The 17,620-nt window shown below is 50.6% G+C and overlaps 1 protein-coding gene across 1 annotated transcript in view; it reads left to right on the top strand.

Annotated features, from left to right (window-relative positions):
- LOC144733982 (laminin subunit gamma-1-like) overlaps positions 1 to 17,620 on the top strand; it is a 137,405-nt gene that overhangs the window by 7,903 nt on the left and 111,882 nt on the right. The window contains exon 2 of the mRNA XM_078616009.1: positions 17,026 to 17,330. Coding sequence (XP_078472135.1) covers positions 17,026 to 17,330 — 305 coding nt within the window. The remainder of the gene's footprint in view (positions 1 to 17,025; positions 17,331 to 17,620) is intronic.

Below are 17,620 nucleotides of genomic sequence, written 5' to 3'. Positions count from 1 at the left end.
GGCTTTCTTAAATTCGAGGTTTCAAAACAGCTACTGTGCCCGGCCGGCCTGCAGAGTCGCCTTCTAAATTACCGTGCCTCCACCCGCAAAGCGTCAACCCTTTTAGCATCAGGAAATGTAATATGCGTTCCGCGTTGCTGAGCTCAGTTTGCTAAAAATTCCTCCACCTCAATATGGAACGGGGGCTGCGCCTGCCTGTGTAGCCATCACCACACTTATATCGGGGGTTGTTACCAAGCCACAGCGTCAGAAATAACGATGTGGTGGCTGGTGGTGGTGGCGGTGGTGGCCAATTGGTGCAAGTGGCTCATGATGGCCATCTCGAAGGGCTTCTTCTTCGTATGGCTGATGTTGATGCAGAGCAACTGCTGCACTTTTACAATGAGCTGGTTGGTGAGCCATCTAAGTGTGCCAGGAGTAGTGGAGTGTGTCACATTTGCGAATTGATCAATGGGTTCGACACATGTCCCACGGGCTGTCCTGGGTGACCACAAGTCGCACGCTGGGAGCGCTGAGCCGGAACCATCAAGGTCCTGAATTAAAATCTGGGTTTGGGTCACACGCCATGAAACTATGTTGTCGAGGGTAGTGAGTTAATGGTCCTTCTTGGTGCAGCCACTAACAGCACCCAACGACAAAAAGACCGCGTGTACAAGTGGATGTTGTTTTCTATTCGTGGCAAATCTAGAGCCTCCAATCCACGAATGGATTAAGGACGTCCCATACCATGTCGGTCGCGAGGTTAGTTTTGACCATGCTTCACCATGCCCGTCAGTACAGGTTGGTGAAGGGGGGTGGGGGGGTGAGGCGCCAGGGACCAGTTCAGAATCAGGATCTTTATTTAAACTGCACGAGGAATCAGATGAGTTTCTAAGCTTTTTTTTCACAGATGTCCACTATGGGCAGGTCAGCGAGTTACAAAAGTGCAGACGTCACTCGCTACTGATGTTAACCGTGGCCGGGAGTCGAGGTCAGGTCCCCGGATTCACATCTCAGTTCGATAACTGTGGCACAGACCGTCGCAAGCATTGATTCGGTTTTAAATCAGACGATTGACTCGAGGCGAGACGCTCTTTACAGCTCACAAGGCAGGTTGTCAATCGATTATTATTATTGTTTTTGTTGTTGCAACCAAAATGAGGCCAATAAATGTAAAATAGAACGTCTACATTACGTAAGTTGTCCATAGACCTCAGAGAAACAAAATACGCGTGGAAACGCACAGAGATGGTCAACTTAACGATTACAACGGCGTCCATCCTCGAGCTCCGATACTAATTAATATTTAGGATTGTTATGGGACTGCCCATTGGCAGCACAACGCAAGGAAGAAAAACCATGCACACGCGCAGATGCCGTGACGCTTTGCTTACTCGCATCCGTCCTTGGACGTTTTGAATTAGCGGTCGTGATGTTACCTTTCGAGCCGCGCGGTGAGACGGTGTCTGTGTCTTTGTGTGTACGTTGAACTTCTTTCGCACCGTACATAACCGACCCTGCTAATCGGAGGCGCGCGGCGTCGCGAGGCGACGTCATTGCGCGTGACCTCGACGTCTCGGCAGGCAGGGCGAATCCTTTTGCCGCAGATTTTGTTCGTTGCTTAATTATATCACTGCGGTACACACGGCACTTTTGAACAAGTTAGGCCGGGTTTCTCTCGCGATGATTATCTAACAGCATTGCAACTTTATACTATAAATATTGTTCGGATTGGATCTTCTTGACGAGAGTTGCCGGACCCCCTGACCCAGCGCAGACGGACGGACAGGACTAATGCATTTAATGCTTTCATGCGTCGTGGTACGTCAATCACTCAAAGTGCCGCGTGACATTAAAAATGTCACGCGGCGGGTTTGGGCGATGGCTCTTGTTAAGAGCCAGAGAAACGGGAGGGAGAGATTATTGATTCGTTATCCCGCACCTCCGACTGGCACGGTTGGCTACGTACGGTGCGAAAGAAGCTCAACGTACACACATACGTACCTTACGTGATGTCGTCGGGGTGTCGGACTGAAATATCAGCCTGAGATTTCGTTCGTCCGTTTCTCAATCCGCTTGTCCTGGTGAGGGTCGCGGCGGCAGATTTTCGAGTCGGGCGGTCCAGACCTCCCTTTCCCTGGCGACAGACTCTAGCTCTTCCTGGGGAATTCCCAGGCATTCCCAGGCCAGCCGAGCGACATCGTCCCACCGCCAGCAGCAGCACCGTGTCCTGGGCCAGCCCCGGGGTCTTCGCTCAGTGGGACATGCTGCACCGGTAGAGTTCTGCCAGGGGGCATCCTTACCAGGTGCCCGAACCATTTTATTTTCTGTTTTATCATGAATATTATGAATATTCATCTTCTTGGTTCTTTCGGTAAAGTCACGTAGAAGGGAAATAATAAAATAATAAAAAGAAAACATAATAAAATAATGTTTTACATGTTTTATTTTCATTCTTTTATTATTTCCCTTCTACGTGACTTTACCGAAAGAACCAAGAAGATGAATCCCTGCAGTCACGAAAGCGTTAAATCGAAATTATGAATATTACTTTGCTTATTTACCCAGGGAAGTTTCGCTAAGTCTCAAGACTCTTTTAAAGGATGGTCCTACCAAGTGTTTGCAGTTAGAGTGGCGATGTTGCTGCTACAGTGTGTAATCCGATTAGAGTAATTTGCAGTGATATTTATAAATACTGCGATGCTCCGGCCAATACCAGATGAAACATTGTTTTCAGCTTTGGAAGAAAACTGCAGAGCCCAGGGCAGAACATTCAAATTCCATATTGAAAGGCGGTCCAGGTTGGGAATCGAACCTAGGCCCTGCTCGCTGTGAGGCGCGATTGTTTCCACTGCATCACCCGGCCTCCTGCCCAATTCTTATTTTGGCACTTGAGTATTTTTGTCCGAAAGATGCCTTACAGAGATTGCGTTCCTCGTCCATTCTGTCTGCTAATGATCAGTTTTACCGCCTCTCCGTGATCCCTTGCGCTTTTGTGTCCAGTAGAGATGGCTTTTCCCGTGTTCGGACGGGACGCTTTGCTGGTTTGTAATAAACATCGTCATTCAGCTGCACCCTCCCAGGTTGCCTTTATCTTACGAATGAATAATACAACTAATAACAATATTCTTTAGTCACCTTGTAGGAGATCGACGAGTCTTGAGACCCATTTTCAGGTGCGTCCTGCTTTGCGTTTTTTATTGGTTCCTGTTTTGAGTCATTCGTAATGATATAAATTATCGGTGGAACAGTGTAATTAGCAACTATCTGCAATGAACTTAAAAAAGTATTTTAACATGCTCAAAAGTTTAGTCGAATCATGCTATCGGCATCACGTCATGTGATGCAGACTCCGTTCGAAACTCACACAGCAGCACAGCATCGCCTGCAGAAGGGGATGTGACAGAACTGCTTCTGATAAATCCCCTTCAGATGACCTCTTAGCCACACGACGGACAATCGCATTCTCCCCACGCGCCCTGTATCTGCAGCGATGGAGGCTACGCACGTGGCTGCCTGTAAACCAGCACTGTGGAGGCAGCAGCGAGGGTGCTGTTAGGATCGCACACACGCTCTGACACCCCCTTCCAGTGGAAGCCGATGAGATGCCATACCACGGCTTGTCTGGAAATGGTGGTACAGCGAACGTGGACTCCATCTGTCCCATCTGCATGGGACAGAGTGCTGCCCCCTCTGCACACGTGTCGGTTTTCCTGCCACGTGTTTAAATGCTCATGGATTTGATGAAAATATTTTAATAGAGGATCGCAGAGCTTGGGCAATTGTTGGTAGTGCCGGCACACCGCCTGGCTGCTACTGCTGCCTTCCCGCTTGTGCGTGGTTCATCCTCGCTCCTCCCGAGTTGCTCTCTGTCATTTAAAGTTGACCAATAATCATTACGACTTTTTTGTGTCACGTATTTACATATTCGTCGCAACGCGCGCACACACACGCACGCGCACGCGTGTGCAACGAGCACACTCGACCCAGAGATGCCTTTGCTCTCTCCTTCACTCCTAGCACCGCAAACACCCAGAGCGACCGCTGAGATCGCCGTACGCGCGTAACCGCCGAGGTTTCCATTTCATTAAACGGTCGCATTCCACTTGAGTCGAGTCTCAGGTGAGCCTGCCCGGACACGCCGTGGCACCAGCCCGGCCCCACCGACGGCTGCGGTGGTGTGAGAAGCCGACGCCATGCAGAGTGATCACCCGTCGGTAAACAAACAGCGCCCCGCCATCTCATTCGCTACCCACCGCGCGCAAACATTGTCCGAGCCGCGTACGATGCGAGCACTTTCATAGCAGAAGGGTCCAGGAGCCAATGTTGGCACCCCCGTGTTACCCCGAGGGCGCGAGCTCGCAGTCGTCGTGTTATGCTGCGTTCACGCGCCACGCGGGCGTTCCCGTGCCGTGCTGGGGCCGTTCTTGGAATGTTTCTGGAACAGGCGCCGAAAGGTTCCGGGACTGCGTGACCTGGGCAAACTCCGCTCCCTACTGCCGCATCCTCCACTCTGTTGTGCAGATGAAACGAACGAGGAGCCATCCCCTTCCGTGGACTTGTGTTGTTGACATGTTGGTCCCCAGACACCCGTTGCGATGTGCGTCCGTGACTAGCTGTTGTTGTGCCCGTGACTGCGGCGCGCTTTTAGTGACCGTTGTAAGGCGGATTTGTTTGTTGTTGTTTGTTGTCGTTGTTGTTGTTGTCGTTGTTGCTGCACTTTGTCGGCAGCTCCACTCGGTCGTCATGGGATCTCTAAAATTAACTCCATTGGCAGCATCGCCGCCCCCCCCCCCCCCGTCGCCTCTGGTTCCCCGTCGATGGTCCTGAGCCATTTGTGGACATTCCACTGGGTTATGGCAGGGCCTGGTATTTCCCGTTGCGACCAACACCACGCCCGGCCGCCTTTGTCTCCCCCAGCAGCGCTGACGTTTATTATTACACGCTGCAACCGGTTACCCAAATTGAGGCTGAGTCGACCTAGGGGATGGCCACGACCGGTTCGGATAAAATCGTCGCTTGGGTTTTTGATGGCCGTGAGCGGGAATCGAACTCGGGTCGAGAACCGGTTCAAGATGTTCGTTATCGACCACTTGGCTAGCCGGGTTTCAATCCCAGTGCGCTAACCGATGCACCACCGCTCCAAATAACCCCTCCCCCACCCCCCTGTATAGCCTGAACAGACTGTTGGGGCAAGTGCTGTTAGCGAGCAGCACCTATGAAGGCCGGTACGGCACACGGAGGGGTTGGGGTGGCGAACACCACGCTCGGCCGCCTTTGTCTCCCCCAGCGCTGATGTTTATTACACGTTGCAACGAGGTACTCATTCGAGGCTGAGTCGACCTAGGGGAGGGCCACGACCGGTTCGGATAAAATCGTCGCGTGGGTTTTTGATGGCCGTGAGTGGGAATCGAACTCGGGGCGCCGGGTTTCGTGGCGCAGCGTGCGCTAACTGCTGCGCCACCGCTCCCCACACACACAGACGCCCCATAGGGGGCACACCTCAAGAGAGGAAAGGCGGGGGGGGGTGCTGTCCCTCGTTAGGCAGACGGAGAGGAAATCACATGATCCTCTCTACCCACCCCGACTATAAATCTCTCCGTAGAGGAGAATAGAAACAAGTTGACTGAGTTTTTTTTTATTTTAACAGCAATGTATCAGTGGTTATTGTGAAGACGTTACTTTTCTGAAAACCCGTCCTCTACGCAGACCACGCTGTAGGTTTACTGCTTCGTATCTTTGTACCCCCCCCCCCCCCCAGTTTTAAACTGCAGTGCTGACCAAGCACTCACGTGTGCGTTCGTCTGTCTGTCCTCTGTTGTCAGTCCGTCCATCTGTCTGCCCATTTGTCCGTATATCCAAACTCTCTGTCCTTCCTGTCCTGTCTGTGCCTCTGTCCTGTCTGTGCCTCTGTCCTCTCTGTCAATCTGTCTGGCCTCCCATTTGTCTGTCTGTTCGTCTGGTTCACTGCCCTAATTGCCCAAACGAGGAATTTCAAATTCCCGTGAAATCCCAACAGGGTCAACTTTGAAACCCTATCGCAAGGCCCGAAAGCGTGGATAAAAATATTCATCACACATCTCACACAGGGCAGTGAGCGGGTTTGTGGGGGGGGGGGGCAGCAGCTGCCCCGGTGGTGAGCGCGCCACAGGAACGCGCATCGCGAAGATCAACGCTACGTGTGGGCACACACACACACAGAGACAACGTTCATCGTGAGCTCGCTCGCACCGCATGCGCGTCGACACAAGGGACAAGCGGGCAACGCCGATTAGCCTGCGATGAAAATATATGCGTAGATCGGAGCGGCGGCAAGGGATGTTTTTCGCGAGTGCCTATGAAAGCCAGCGTGGAAGATGAGGAGTCGGCATGTGAATGCGAGACGGTAGTCCTTCAATAATGTAAGGAAACAGTCTTTAATGAGCCTCATGCTGCTCCAGAACAACAGGTTGCCGACCTCTGCCCATGGTGACCTGGACTTGCATGGTGACCTGTCTGTTTCTGTTGCGCGTCGTCACTTTAAGATGTTCTTTGTTCATGTGTTTGTTTTTTTGCGGTTGCACCCGAGTCAAGAGCCGCATGGCTCACAAGCCGATACCTAATAAATTAAACTTGAAAACTTGAACTTCCATAGTGACTTGGACTTGCATGGTCAGGGGCCGGCAACCAAAATAACAAGAAGAGGCAGTTTTTTTTTTATTTCAAGAGCTGTTCGTTCCTAACCCCTGGTGTAGCCAGATGAGCCTTTGTCTGACACGTTGCCTATTACACGCTTGCTATTGTCTCCCAGAAAAAAATTATGTTTTAAAATTATTATTCAAGCGGGACGTCCTCCGCCCGGGAACTTCCTAGTCTTCCTAGATCCGTCTTCTTGGTTCTTTCGGTAAAGTCACGTTTTAATAAAAATAAAACATAATAAAATAATTCTCACGACGTTTCGGCCACAACGCAAGCAGCCGTCCTCAGGTGAAGAATGAAACACCACCAAGCTTGGAGCGTATATTTAAGCTAGATCCGCTTCTGCGGTCTTTCCAATGCTGATGTTCGCCCGCACTGCGTCAAGTATTCATTTAAGGATGAGTTGATCTCAGGAGAGCTCAGGACAGGTTCTGATGACACTGCCCACGAATGTCAGCCATGGCTAGGAATCAAACCGAGGCTGCTGGTTTCGTAGCGCAGTGCCCTAACCACTGCACTGCCGCTCTCGCACAATACGCGCAGGCGTGCGCGCGTTCAAATGAACGTACAAATCTGAACACAAAGGGACCGACAGACTCGCATAAAGACGGGCACACATACAGGCACTTGCAAATGTCATGCCGTGGTTGCTGGGATAGGCATTGGTGTTGAGGTGGCATGCGTTTGGGTCACCGCATCGCGCGCTTTCAGATCCGCGGCCGTCTCGAACGCTCTTCCGTCCGACATTAGGAAGCCACCAGACTGAAAAGCTCATGAAATTTAGAACTGCTTTTTGTGTTTAGTTTGTTGTCCTCAGCCCGCACCGCAGGACGGCTCCGTACGATGCAAACGAACTTCAACATACACACACACACAGCAGCCGCTCTGTAGGCAGGTGAGTGAATCGGAGATTATCTGCTGCATCACCCTCAGGGTTGTTTACAGCCTTGAACCAATTATGGAATATCCACATTGCTATGGGCGGGGTGGGGGGGTGGGTCTATCCATTAAACATCCACCGTTGATTTCCCAACGAAGTGGTACTCCTGATATTTTCTACATCCACTGCTGGATCTAGGCCACCCACGCCGCGTCGATCATGGTGGCTGTTAGACCATACTTCACCACGCCGGTCAATGCGAGTTGGCGAAGGCGGGAAGGAGCCAATTCAGACAGATATTACTCTCTGCTGATGCATTTGATTATATATCCCTGACTGTTTACATATTGGTCACCACAGATGTGTTCAACATTTCTGTAATGTAATCGTAATTGCGCCGTGATCGTTCTAAAAATAATCTACCCGGGCCGACTTGGGCTAGGGAGAAATCTATTATCTAACGTTAACTTATCGCGCGTGGAATATTTCAAATTTCTCGAGTGGCCACGGTTGTTTTTGTTTTTGCTCTGATCTCTTTCTTCGTTTAATTTGTTTTGCATTTTTCCTTGCGGGGGACCTGGGACACTTGAAAATGAGACTCGCCGTGGTCTCTTGAGTTCACACCTGCTTAAATGAACTGTGATGCCTTTATTCTAGATTTGAAAGTTTTCGTGACTGCAAGGATCCATAATCTTGGTTCTTTCGGTAAAGTCACGTAGGTAAAGGAAATAAAAAATAAAAGATAAAAAATAAATAAATTAAATCACGACGTTTAGATTGCAACACAAGCAATCATCATCAGGTGTGACAACCACAGCAATACATTTTACTGAAGTGTAACCTTTACTGAAGTGTAACTTCAGTAAAAGTTGATGCATGTCATGTCTGGGAATGCAACTCACCTTGACCGAGGATCATAGTGTGCAGTGTGCTAACCGCTGTGGCACCCTCCGCCCCTTTTCCCCACCGGTATTTTATTAAAAAAAAATCTGTTCAAGTCTGTGGTTGACTAACAATCCGCTGCCTCTGGTTTTTTTTCTCTTCCCACCTGCGTCTCCGTGTCCCCCCTGTGTCGAGGCGCGCCCCACCACACCCAGCGCGAAACTCTCGCACGTTCCATTAATCATCTTGGGCTGAAGATCGCAAAGTGTTCCCCGCGACGATCAAAAACAAATGTCAAGAGGTGTCTCCCCCCCCCCCCCACGCTCAGACGGGACAGCATTTGTCTCCGTTGGCAGCGTCTGGAGCCAGCGGTGAAAGTTCCACACTTGCAATAATAATATTTATTTATATTTCTGATACGGCCCCCTTCCTTTACGCCGGGGTCATTTTAGAGCACGTCACGTTGCATATCATCTAAAAGGTTTTGAAAGAGCACCCGTTGTCGGTTGACGTCGGAGACAAAGATCCCCCCGGATAGCCTGCAACAGACTGTCGGGGCAAGTGCTGTTTGCGAGCACCGATGAAGGCCGGAACGGCACACGAAAGGGGGTGGGTGGCCAGCAACACGCACGGCCGCCTTTGTCTCCCTAGTGGCACTAGGTACTCAATTGCGGTTTAGTCGACCTAAGGGAGGCTTAGGACCGGTTCAAACAATCGTCACTCGTGTTGGCCGTGAGCGGGAGTCGAACTCGGGTCGCCGGGTTCTCAGCGCAGCGTAGCGCTACCCGCTACACCACCGCTCGCCACCACCGTCTTTGGTTGACAGCAGTCAATGTGCGACAATGAGACTCAGGAGAGACGCGTTTTGACCGAATAGCAGAGACGAGCTATTTTCTAGATTGACAACGATTTATAAAAATTTTTTTGAGTTTAGTTGTTTCTTCCCCGCACACCTCCGATTCGCACGGTTGGCTACGTAGAGTACGCAAGAAGTCGAACGTACACACAAATAACCGTGACAGTTGTGGAAGTTGTGCGGGTGAGTTTCATTTTGCTGTGGCTGCGCCACGGTTGTGGAGTTCCCTACCGTTGGAATTTCGGTTATCCGATAATGTGGATACTTTTGAAGTCTCGCATTAAAACGACATTTTCTCGACTTAGTTTATTTAATTTCGCTCCTTCTCTCTTGGCCTTTCCCTATTCTTACAAGGCGTATTGAGTGATGAGCTTGAAGGCTCCTAACAAATGCATGTCAATTATTATTACTCATTTAATCCGATGAGATTGGTGGCATCATCCCTGCGTGCGTTCAGGAGGACCGCTCCTCGCTGAAGCGGCTTTTGTGTCCGCGCTAGACCGCGCCTGCCTGCGGTTTCCCACTCTCTTTAGGAGCACCTAAATTCGCTCCGATCGACAAAAAAAGCCACCATCAAACTCCCTTGCACGTATCGGGGTGGGGGGGGGGCAGGAATTGTCGTCGTCGCCGCTGGCAGCGCGGCAGGGACGGCACCGAACCCAGCCTCGGCCCGACTCTACAACCTGAATTTAAAGCAGCGGCCCCCCACTCCGCCAACACTGACCCCCCCACCCCCCCGCCGTGTGTGTTCTTGGGGGCTCGAGGCTTAAGTTGCTGTGCTGCAGCTGTCACGGAGGCTTTTTATTATCCCCGCACCTGTGCCGGTGCCACTTTTACATTTTGCCCGCGTGCAAGACGCATTCCGGCGCGCGCCGCTGACACAATTACGCACGCGCACACGCACGCGCACGCACACGCACGCGCAGGCGCACGCGCACGCGCACACGCACGCGCGCGGCGCGCGGGCTTACTTGGACACGCGCGCACGCACACGCCCGCAGACAAATGTCCTAGATTTAGCATGATACATTCTTGTGGCAAGCGCTGTTAGGGAGCACCCATTGAGATGCATGGGGAGTGGTCTTGTGGGGAGTGGTCTTGTGGGGAGTGGTCTTGTGGCCAGGATTCTGCACACCCATCCATATTTGTTTAAGTGAGCGCAACAGTATTCCGGGTACAGTAGCGATTTCAGGCCGAGGTGACCTAGAGGAGGTCCACACCAGATTACGGTCATTACTCCCGCAGTATTATGGCTGCCGCTTATGCACAATTGTACGTACAAATTCACTTCATGAACCTAATAGGTTTCTGTTAAAACTAAAATTAAATTTGGGAAAACATTTCCATGCTGGACCCACTTAAAACAACAATCATGCCATAGTAGTTGGGGCTATCAATAAGGGTCACAGATATAACAGTTAATAACTGGGCACAGCAGTCCAAAGTAAATACATACCATCGCGTGAATACATTTACCCACTTTACACACGCACGCAAAGCCGCAGACAAGTATCCTACATTTAGCTCAATACATTCTTGTGGCAAGCGCTGTTAGGGCGCACCGATTAAGGTGCATGGACCTCGGGAGTCTGTGTTGTGGCCAGTACTTTGCACGCCCATACATATTTGTTTAAATTAGTACACCAGTATTGCAGGTACGGCACTAATTTCATGCCGAGGTGACCTAGAGGAGGTCCACACCAGATTGGAACATTAACTGCCGATGTTGTGCACCGTAGGTAGGAATGGAAGCTGTGGTACTGGGACTCTCGCACGCTTTGTGCCGTACTCACACTGTGCACGTGAACATATGCAGTACAGTACAATGCAGGGTGCCGCGGTGGAGAGATGTTAACTACCTCGCCTGGTATACAGGAGGTTGTGGGTTCGATCCCGACCCTGACGCCTGCTGTATATTTGGAGTTTGCGTGTTCTCCCTCCGGCTTTTCCCCTCTGCATTTAGAGTCAACATGCGTTTAGAGTAGTTGGCTGCTATAAAATGAAAACATAATAAAAAAAACCCACATGATGATACGCCACTTCATTGGGCTATCATTTGTGATAGCTAGGTCGCTTATGAAAAAATAGTTCTATAGCTCAGTGGGCCTTACTTGGTAGAAATGTTTATTGGTAAAATACCGGTACTGGCAATTCATCCGCTGCGTACATTACCCGCGACCACGAGGCGGCCCGGACCTGCACTGCTTCTGCTGAGACGAGAGAGAGAGACTCGTCCGAGAAATCAATTGGCAAGGGGGGCCTTGTTATGGCGCGGGGGGTTTGGGTGTTGAGTAAATGGCCTCGTGGTTCCGCCCCTCGACCACTTTTAAGCCGCTGTGATGTGGCGAGACTTGAGTTTCAGAATGGGCTAAATGCGGACCAAGCGGCTCGCTCGCCAACGGAGAGCGCTAGCGGGGGCCTCGCGTTTCCTCTTGACCCACGTGTAGAAAATAGACGCGGGAGGGCGTGGAACCGCAGTCTCTCGAATCCGTGCCCCTCTTTTTAGTGTTTGTCCCCCCCCCCCAAAAAAACTGCCTTGCAATCCGCTCACAACGAAGGCGCTCACGCCACCGACATTTTACTCCTTTTGGACGGCGCAAGGAGCCACGCAAACAACGGAACGACGTCGCCACCCGCTTCACGAACGCGGCCTTCTCACGGCCGTCGGATACTGTTTCAGATGGCCCAACCTTCCTTAAGACAGCAGCGAAAATGGGCATGACGAAAAACAAATACGCATTGCGGTATAAATGTAGGAAATACCTTTGTTCTGTGCTGGATAAACGGAGGAGACGCATACACAAAGCTGAATTCGACAGTGTATCACTAGAATTGCCTTTTTTTGCCCACGAATGCCACACAGAGTCTGACGGCTCTATTGTCGACTGCTCCTGCATGGGGGATACTTTGGGCAACACCGATGACATTTCTGTTTGTCGCTACGGTAGGAAACCGGAGAACATGAAGGAAACCCATTCAGAAGAGGGAGAGAGAGAGAACATACAAACTCCGCGCAGAAAGGTGCCCGAGTCGGGAATCAATCCCGTGTCCTTTTTGCTGCGCGGCGCAAGTGTTAAAAAAGCCACGGTGTTGCCCAATGCCTTGAATTTAATTGCAATACCCTTAATGTAATACGCAATTGAGTCCATGTATATATTCTCGATTTGAAGCTTTCGTGACTGCAAGGATTCATACTCTTAGGTTTTTTCGGTTAAGTCACGTAGGTAAAAAAATAAAATTAAAATTAATTAAAGTAGTAATACAAATAAAATAATAACTCACGACGTTTCGGAGGCAACACAATGGAGACTTGTGTGGCCTCCGAAACGTCGTGAATTATTATTTTATTTTATTATTACTTTTATTAATTTTAATTTGTTTTACCTACGTGACTTTACCGAAAAAACCTAAGAGTATGAATCCATGTGTATATATATGTGTGTGTAGCGAGGGTTTATCACAAATTGTGTTCCAATTGAACGGTTTCCGAATACTTCACAAAACTACTTCTGAGTCCCTTCAATCGGCCTCTCGGTTTGACCGCCTGGCGCCAGTCGTCCAGTGCGCGAGTCATGATTCCGATTAGCACGGTTAGCTACGTACGGTGCGAAAGAAGTTCAACGTAACATACGTACAGCACAGCGCTGGCAATATCCACCCAAGAAATCCTACACACGAGTCTCAAGATTCATTTTCATGAGGCTCTTGCACTGGCATATTTGCCCGATTGCTTTTTGCAATCGTGGTACCCAAAGAAAACCCAGACATACTCGTCGAGACAACTCCGTCTTCTTAGTCAGGGCTCTGCTCTGGCTCAAGTGAGTGGGCTGAGACCATGAACTTACTCCATTCGAGAACCTGGACCAAGCATAGGCAGCTGAAACCCTCCTTTTAACCCAAGGTCTCAGCGACGATGGCTCAGTGTCTCTGACACGGCTATGCCGAGCACCCCCCCCCCTCCCTCCCGAGACACCGGGTCACCTCCACAGCATTCTCCGGATTGTAAGGTGAGCCGCTCAGGAATCTTAGAAATGGAAGACGGTCACCGCATCACGCGGCGCTTCCAGGCGCCCTTCTGCGGCGGCCGTCTGGAACGCGCTTCCGATATTAGGAAGCGCATCGGCGTACGAGGCATGTAAACTCCAAATACACAGCAGGCGTTGCCGACTTGTGTGAGAATGTTCTCATCAGTGTCGTCTCAGTGGTGTCACGTGCAGGCAAGATGACGCCGCAGAACTACTTCTCAGTCGCTCCATTAGGCGTCTTATCGCCCAGCGCCAGAGGGCGCTCATTCGAATATACAGCAGCAGGCGTCAGGGTCGGGATGGAACCCACGACCTCCTGCATACCAGGCGAGGTAGTTAACATCTCGGCACCGTGACGCCCAAAGAATTACGGTCGGTCGAAGCTCTCCGCGGCGCCGTCGCTCCGCTTTCCCCGCCGCTGTTCGGCAAACGGCCTCTCAGTTTAGCACGTAGCAGGCTTTCGCGACCAATATGATTCACAATCGACGTTTTTGGGTTTAGATCGCGTTATTTATAAATGTGTCGAAATTCTGGCGAATTGCCCGATGATGCTGGATGCAAAAACGTCGTACCCAAATTGTAAATGTTGTGGTTTCACGCTTCAACACACCGGTGGGCGAAAGCGGTGAACTATTTGTCTTTTGTCAACGTGACACTTTTTTTACTGATTGGCCGTGTCGGGTTGTGGAGGGTTACGACACATTTATAAATAACGCGATCTAAACCCAAAAACGTTGATTATGAAACGGCCTCTCGTCGATTTCCTTCGCGAAGCGCGGCTGTGGGGTTGTTTGTTGCTTTCTTTCTGGAAGCGCGCGTGCGACGGCGCGTGTCTCGAAGCCGGTTGGGCACAAGCCCAGGCGCGCCTCGCTCCATCGCCCTCCAGCAGGAGTTGTCCTTAGCGCAGTCATTTGACCTGGCGTGGAATACAGCGGCGGCAAACACAACGCCCACCGTCGCTGCAGACTCTCTGATTTAGCACAGGGAGGGTGCGTGGCAGTGGCGGTGGTGATTATTTATGTCTATATTCCCATCTACAGTATATTTAATAAAATATTTAAATAAACTTTTTTTTAAACACGCTTTAATGAAATGTACCGTACTCGTAATGGCAGAACTCCACGACGCCAGAAAGCGGCGCCGCAGCTTGCCATAGCGTAAGGGGCCGTGGTGATTTACAGGCAACGTGAGTTGAGTGTGGACAATAAGACCCGTAAAAAAGATCGTTAAAAAATATATATATTTATTTTTTAATGATAGAATATAGTATTATCATCAGTATGACATACCTATACCAAGTTTGCAGTCGATAAAACATTGGAAAGACGGTTGAAATTGAGTTACAAGATTTGAGGATACAACAGACAGAGTGAGTTAAATTAAAGTGTGTAAAATGTAAAACAATAGATATATTTTTTTATGATAGAATATAGTATCGTCATCAGTATGACATACCTATACCAAGTTTGCAGTCGATGGCTGCATGGCATTTTGGGCCTTTGGGCCTGTGCACAGCAAACCATAACAAAACGAGATCATAATCAGAATATTTATTTTTACTGGAGGAATCCGATGAGCGATAAAGCTCTTTTTCAGTTGCCCACATATTTACCCATTCCACAGGAATATGGAATTGCCATATTCCTGTGCAATATCAACCGGTCCTCGGCCCCCACCCACCAACCCGCACCGACCAGCGGGGTGAAGTATGGTCTAAACCACTCCTCATGACTGACGCGGCGTTTGGAGGCCTTCAGCCACAGCAAGCGCACGTTCCACGAGACGCATTGCCGGGTTGCAATGCTCACGGCGGAGCAGCAGGGGTCGGTGTGGTGCATCGCTTGGGCGCTCCACTGCAGACACGTGCCGCTTCGCGCGTCCTTACTCCGTACCCCCCTGACAACCGAGACATCTCCCTCCGCTAGGCAGAGGGGACCGCGACCGCGTCTGCCCCTCAGCCAAAACCGCGATATGGCGTCACTGCGATCCGTCCGGAAGACGTTCGATCGACGGTGATCGGCATCGTCAGTTTCCCTAAATTGTCGTGATGAGATTCGCGTTGCTCGCTCGGCGTTCTTCTTAAATATTTCATTTCCTGACAAAATATCAAACAACAAAGTCGAGAATGAAACCTTAAACGCGTATGTTTTGACAGCGAATGTTATGGTCCGTAATTGCTATTGGGGTTTGGCCACTTAATAATCTTGGCCAGATTTCTGTCGTTAGGACCCACCCACACCGCGAGACAGCCAAGCAAATTAAATAGTCACGTGGTGTGAAAGCGTTTTCATGGGCCAATTATTTTTGAATTATTATCGATTCCTAGCCAAACTTACCAACTACGTTCGACATTTTATTTTGGCGGTGACGAGCCCTTCACCGATTGGTGAACTTTCTCGCCCGGTGTACAGGAGGTCGTCGGTTCGAAGCCCGACCCTGACGCCTGCTGTACATTTGGAGTTTGTATGTTCTCTCCATGGTCGCCTGGGGTTTTTTCTCTACATTTTGAAACATGCATTTAGAGTATTTGGCCGCTATACATTTACACGCGATAAGCCACTTTGTTGGGCTATCATTTGTGGCAATGTCGCTTTTTAAAATAGCTTAGATAGCTCAGTGAGCCTTACCTGGTAAAATAAATAATAGTTTTTAGTTTCAGTTTTCAGATTGTTGCAGAGGCTCACGGTTCTTGTCCAGCGGCCCCCTGGTTAAGGGGCCGTCCATAAATGACGTCACGCACCTATGGGGGGGACATTTGTGACGATGTGTGACAAGGGGGGGGGGGGGTTGAGAAATGTGACGTCACATCAAAATACGCAACTTTAAATAAATATAAACAACACGTTCTACTTAATTAAATAGACTTTTTAATAAATGTTTTCTCCTACAACATCAGAGTGTAGCGCCACATTAAATACGCACTACAATGACAATAGTTTAAAGCGATTTGAAGCATGCTTATTTTTTATTTGGGGGCGGTGGCAGAGCTTTGTGACGTCATATTTGAGGGGAGGGTCGGACTTTTTGTGACGCCGTGTGACGATGGGGGGGGGGGGGGTCAAAAATCGTCCAAAATGGCGTGACGTCATTTATGGCGGCCCCTAATACCGCAGTCGTAATAGCCGTAACGGTACTCCTACGCGTCATCAGCTTCAGAGTGGAAGTGAAAGATCACGTGACGTCATTTCTCAAGAGGAGGCCACTGTGTATGGGCCACCTGGTCCACATTTACCAAATCTGCAAAACGACGCGGCTAAATGACTGAATTGGAATTGACGTGGCAGTCATCCCCCCCCCCCCGTCCTGTGAAAGCTAGGCAGGATCCTGCTGAAAGAGGCAGTGACAATCAGCGAGGCTTTCTCGTGTAAACAATAAAAACTACAATTAAACTACGCGAAACATCTTCACGACAAGATGCATCGCAATCACACTGGGGCGGTTCTTTAATTTTCACTGATGATGATGATGATTGGTAGTGCCGCTACTGCTGATGACAAGGATAACGAAGACGACAATGACGATGACGATGATGTTGTCACTCGCGATGCCTCTGCTGCTTTCCACCGACGTCGATGATCGCGATGATCGCAGCGACGGTGCCGATGACCGTGACGACGACGATCAGTGATGACGATGATCAGTGACCGTGACGACGTCAATCGGTGACGGCCACCACCGTGACACCTCCCGTCCTCTGTGCCCCCCCCCACGTGCCCCCCCCCCAGGCAAGGCGTTCCAGATCACCTACGTGCGCCTGCGCTTCCACACCAGCCGGCCCGAGAGCTTCGCCATCTACAAGCGCACGTCGCCCGCCTCGCCCTGGCAGCCATACCAGTTCTACAGCGGCACGTGCGAGCGAACCTTCGGCCTGCCGTCCCGGGGCTTCCTGCGCGCCGGCGACGACGAGAGGGCCGCGCTGTGTTCCGACGAGTTCAGCGACATCTCGCCGCTCACCGGCGGAAACGTGGCCTTCTCCACGCTCGAGGGCCGACCCGGGGCCCTCGCCTTTGACGGCAACGAGAAGCTGCAGGTGCCGCATCGATTCGTGAAATCGCTGTGCGTGTGTGTGTGTGTGCATGTGTGTGCATGTGTGTGTGTGTGGAGAGCGGTGGTGTAGCAGTTAGCGCTGCGCTGCGCTACGAACCCGGCGACCCGAGTTCGATTCCCGCCCACGGCCAACACCGGTGACGATTATCTGAACCGGTCCTGGGCCTCCCCTAGGTCGACTCGGCCTCAAATGAGTACCTGGTGCGGTGTGTAGTAAACATCACAACTGGGGAGACAAAGGGCGGCCAGGCGTGGTGCTGACCACCCACCCCC

Source organism: Lampetra planeri, chromosome 49, assembly GCF_965212315.1.
Source record: "Lampetra planeri chromosome 49, kcLamPlan1.2.h2, whole genome shotgun sequence".
In the NCBI taxonomy this organism is placed as follows: domain Eukaryota; kingdom Metazoa; phylum Chordata; class Hyperoartia; order Petromyzontiformes; family Petromyzontidae; genus Lampetra; species Lampetra planeri.
The sequence above is the reverse complement of the archived record's forward strand: the minus strand, read 5'-3'. Positions and strand labels throughout refer to the sequence as shown.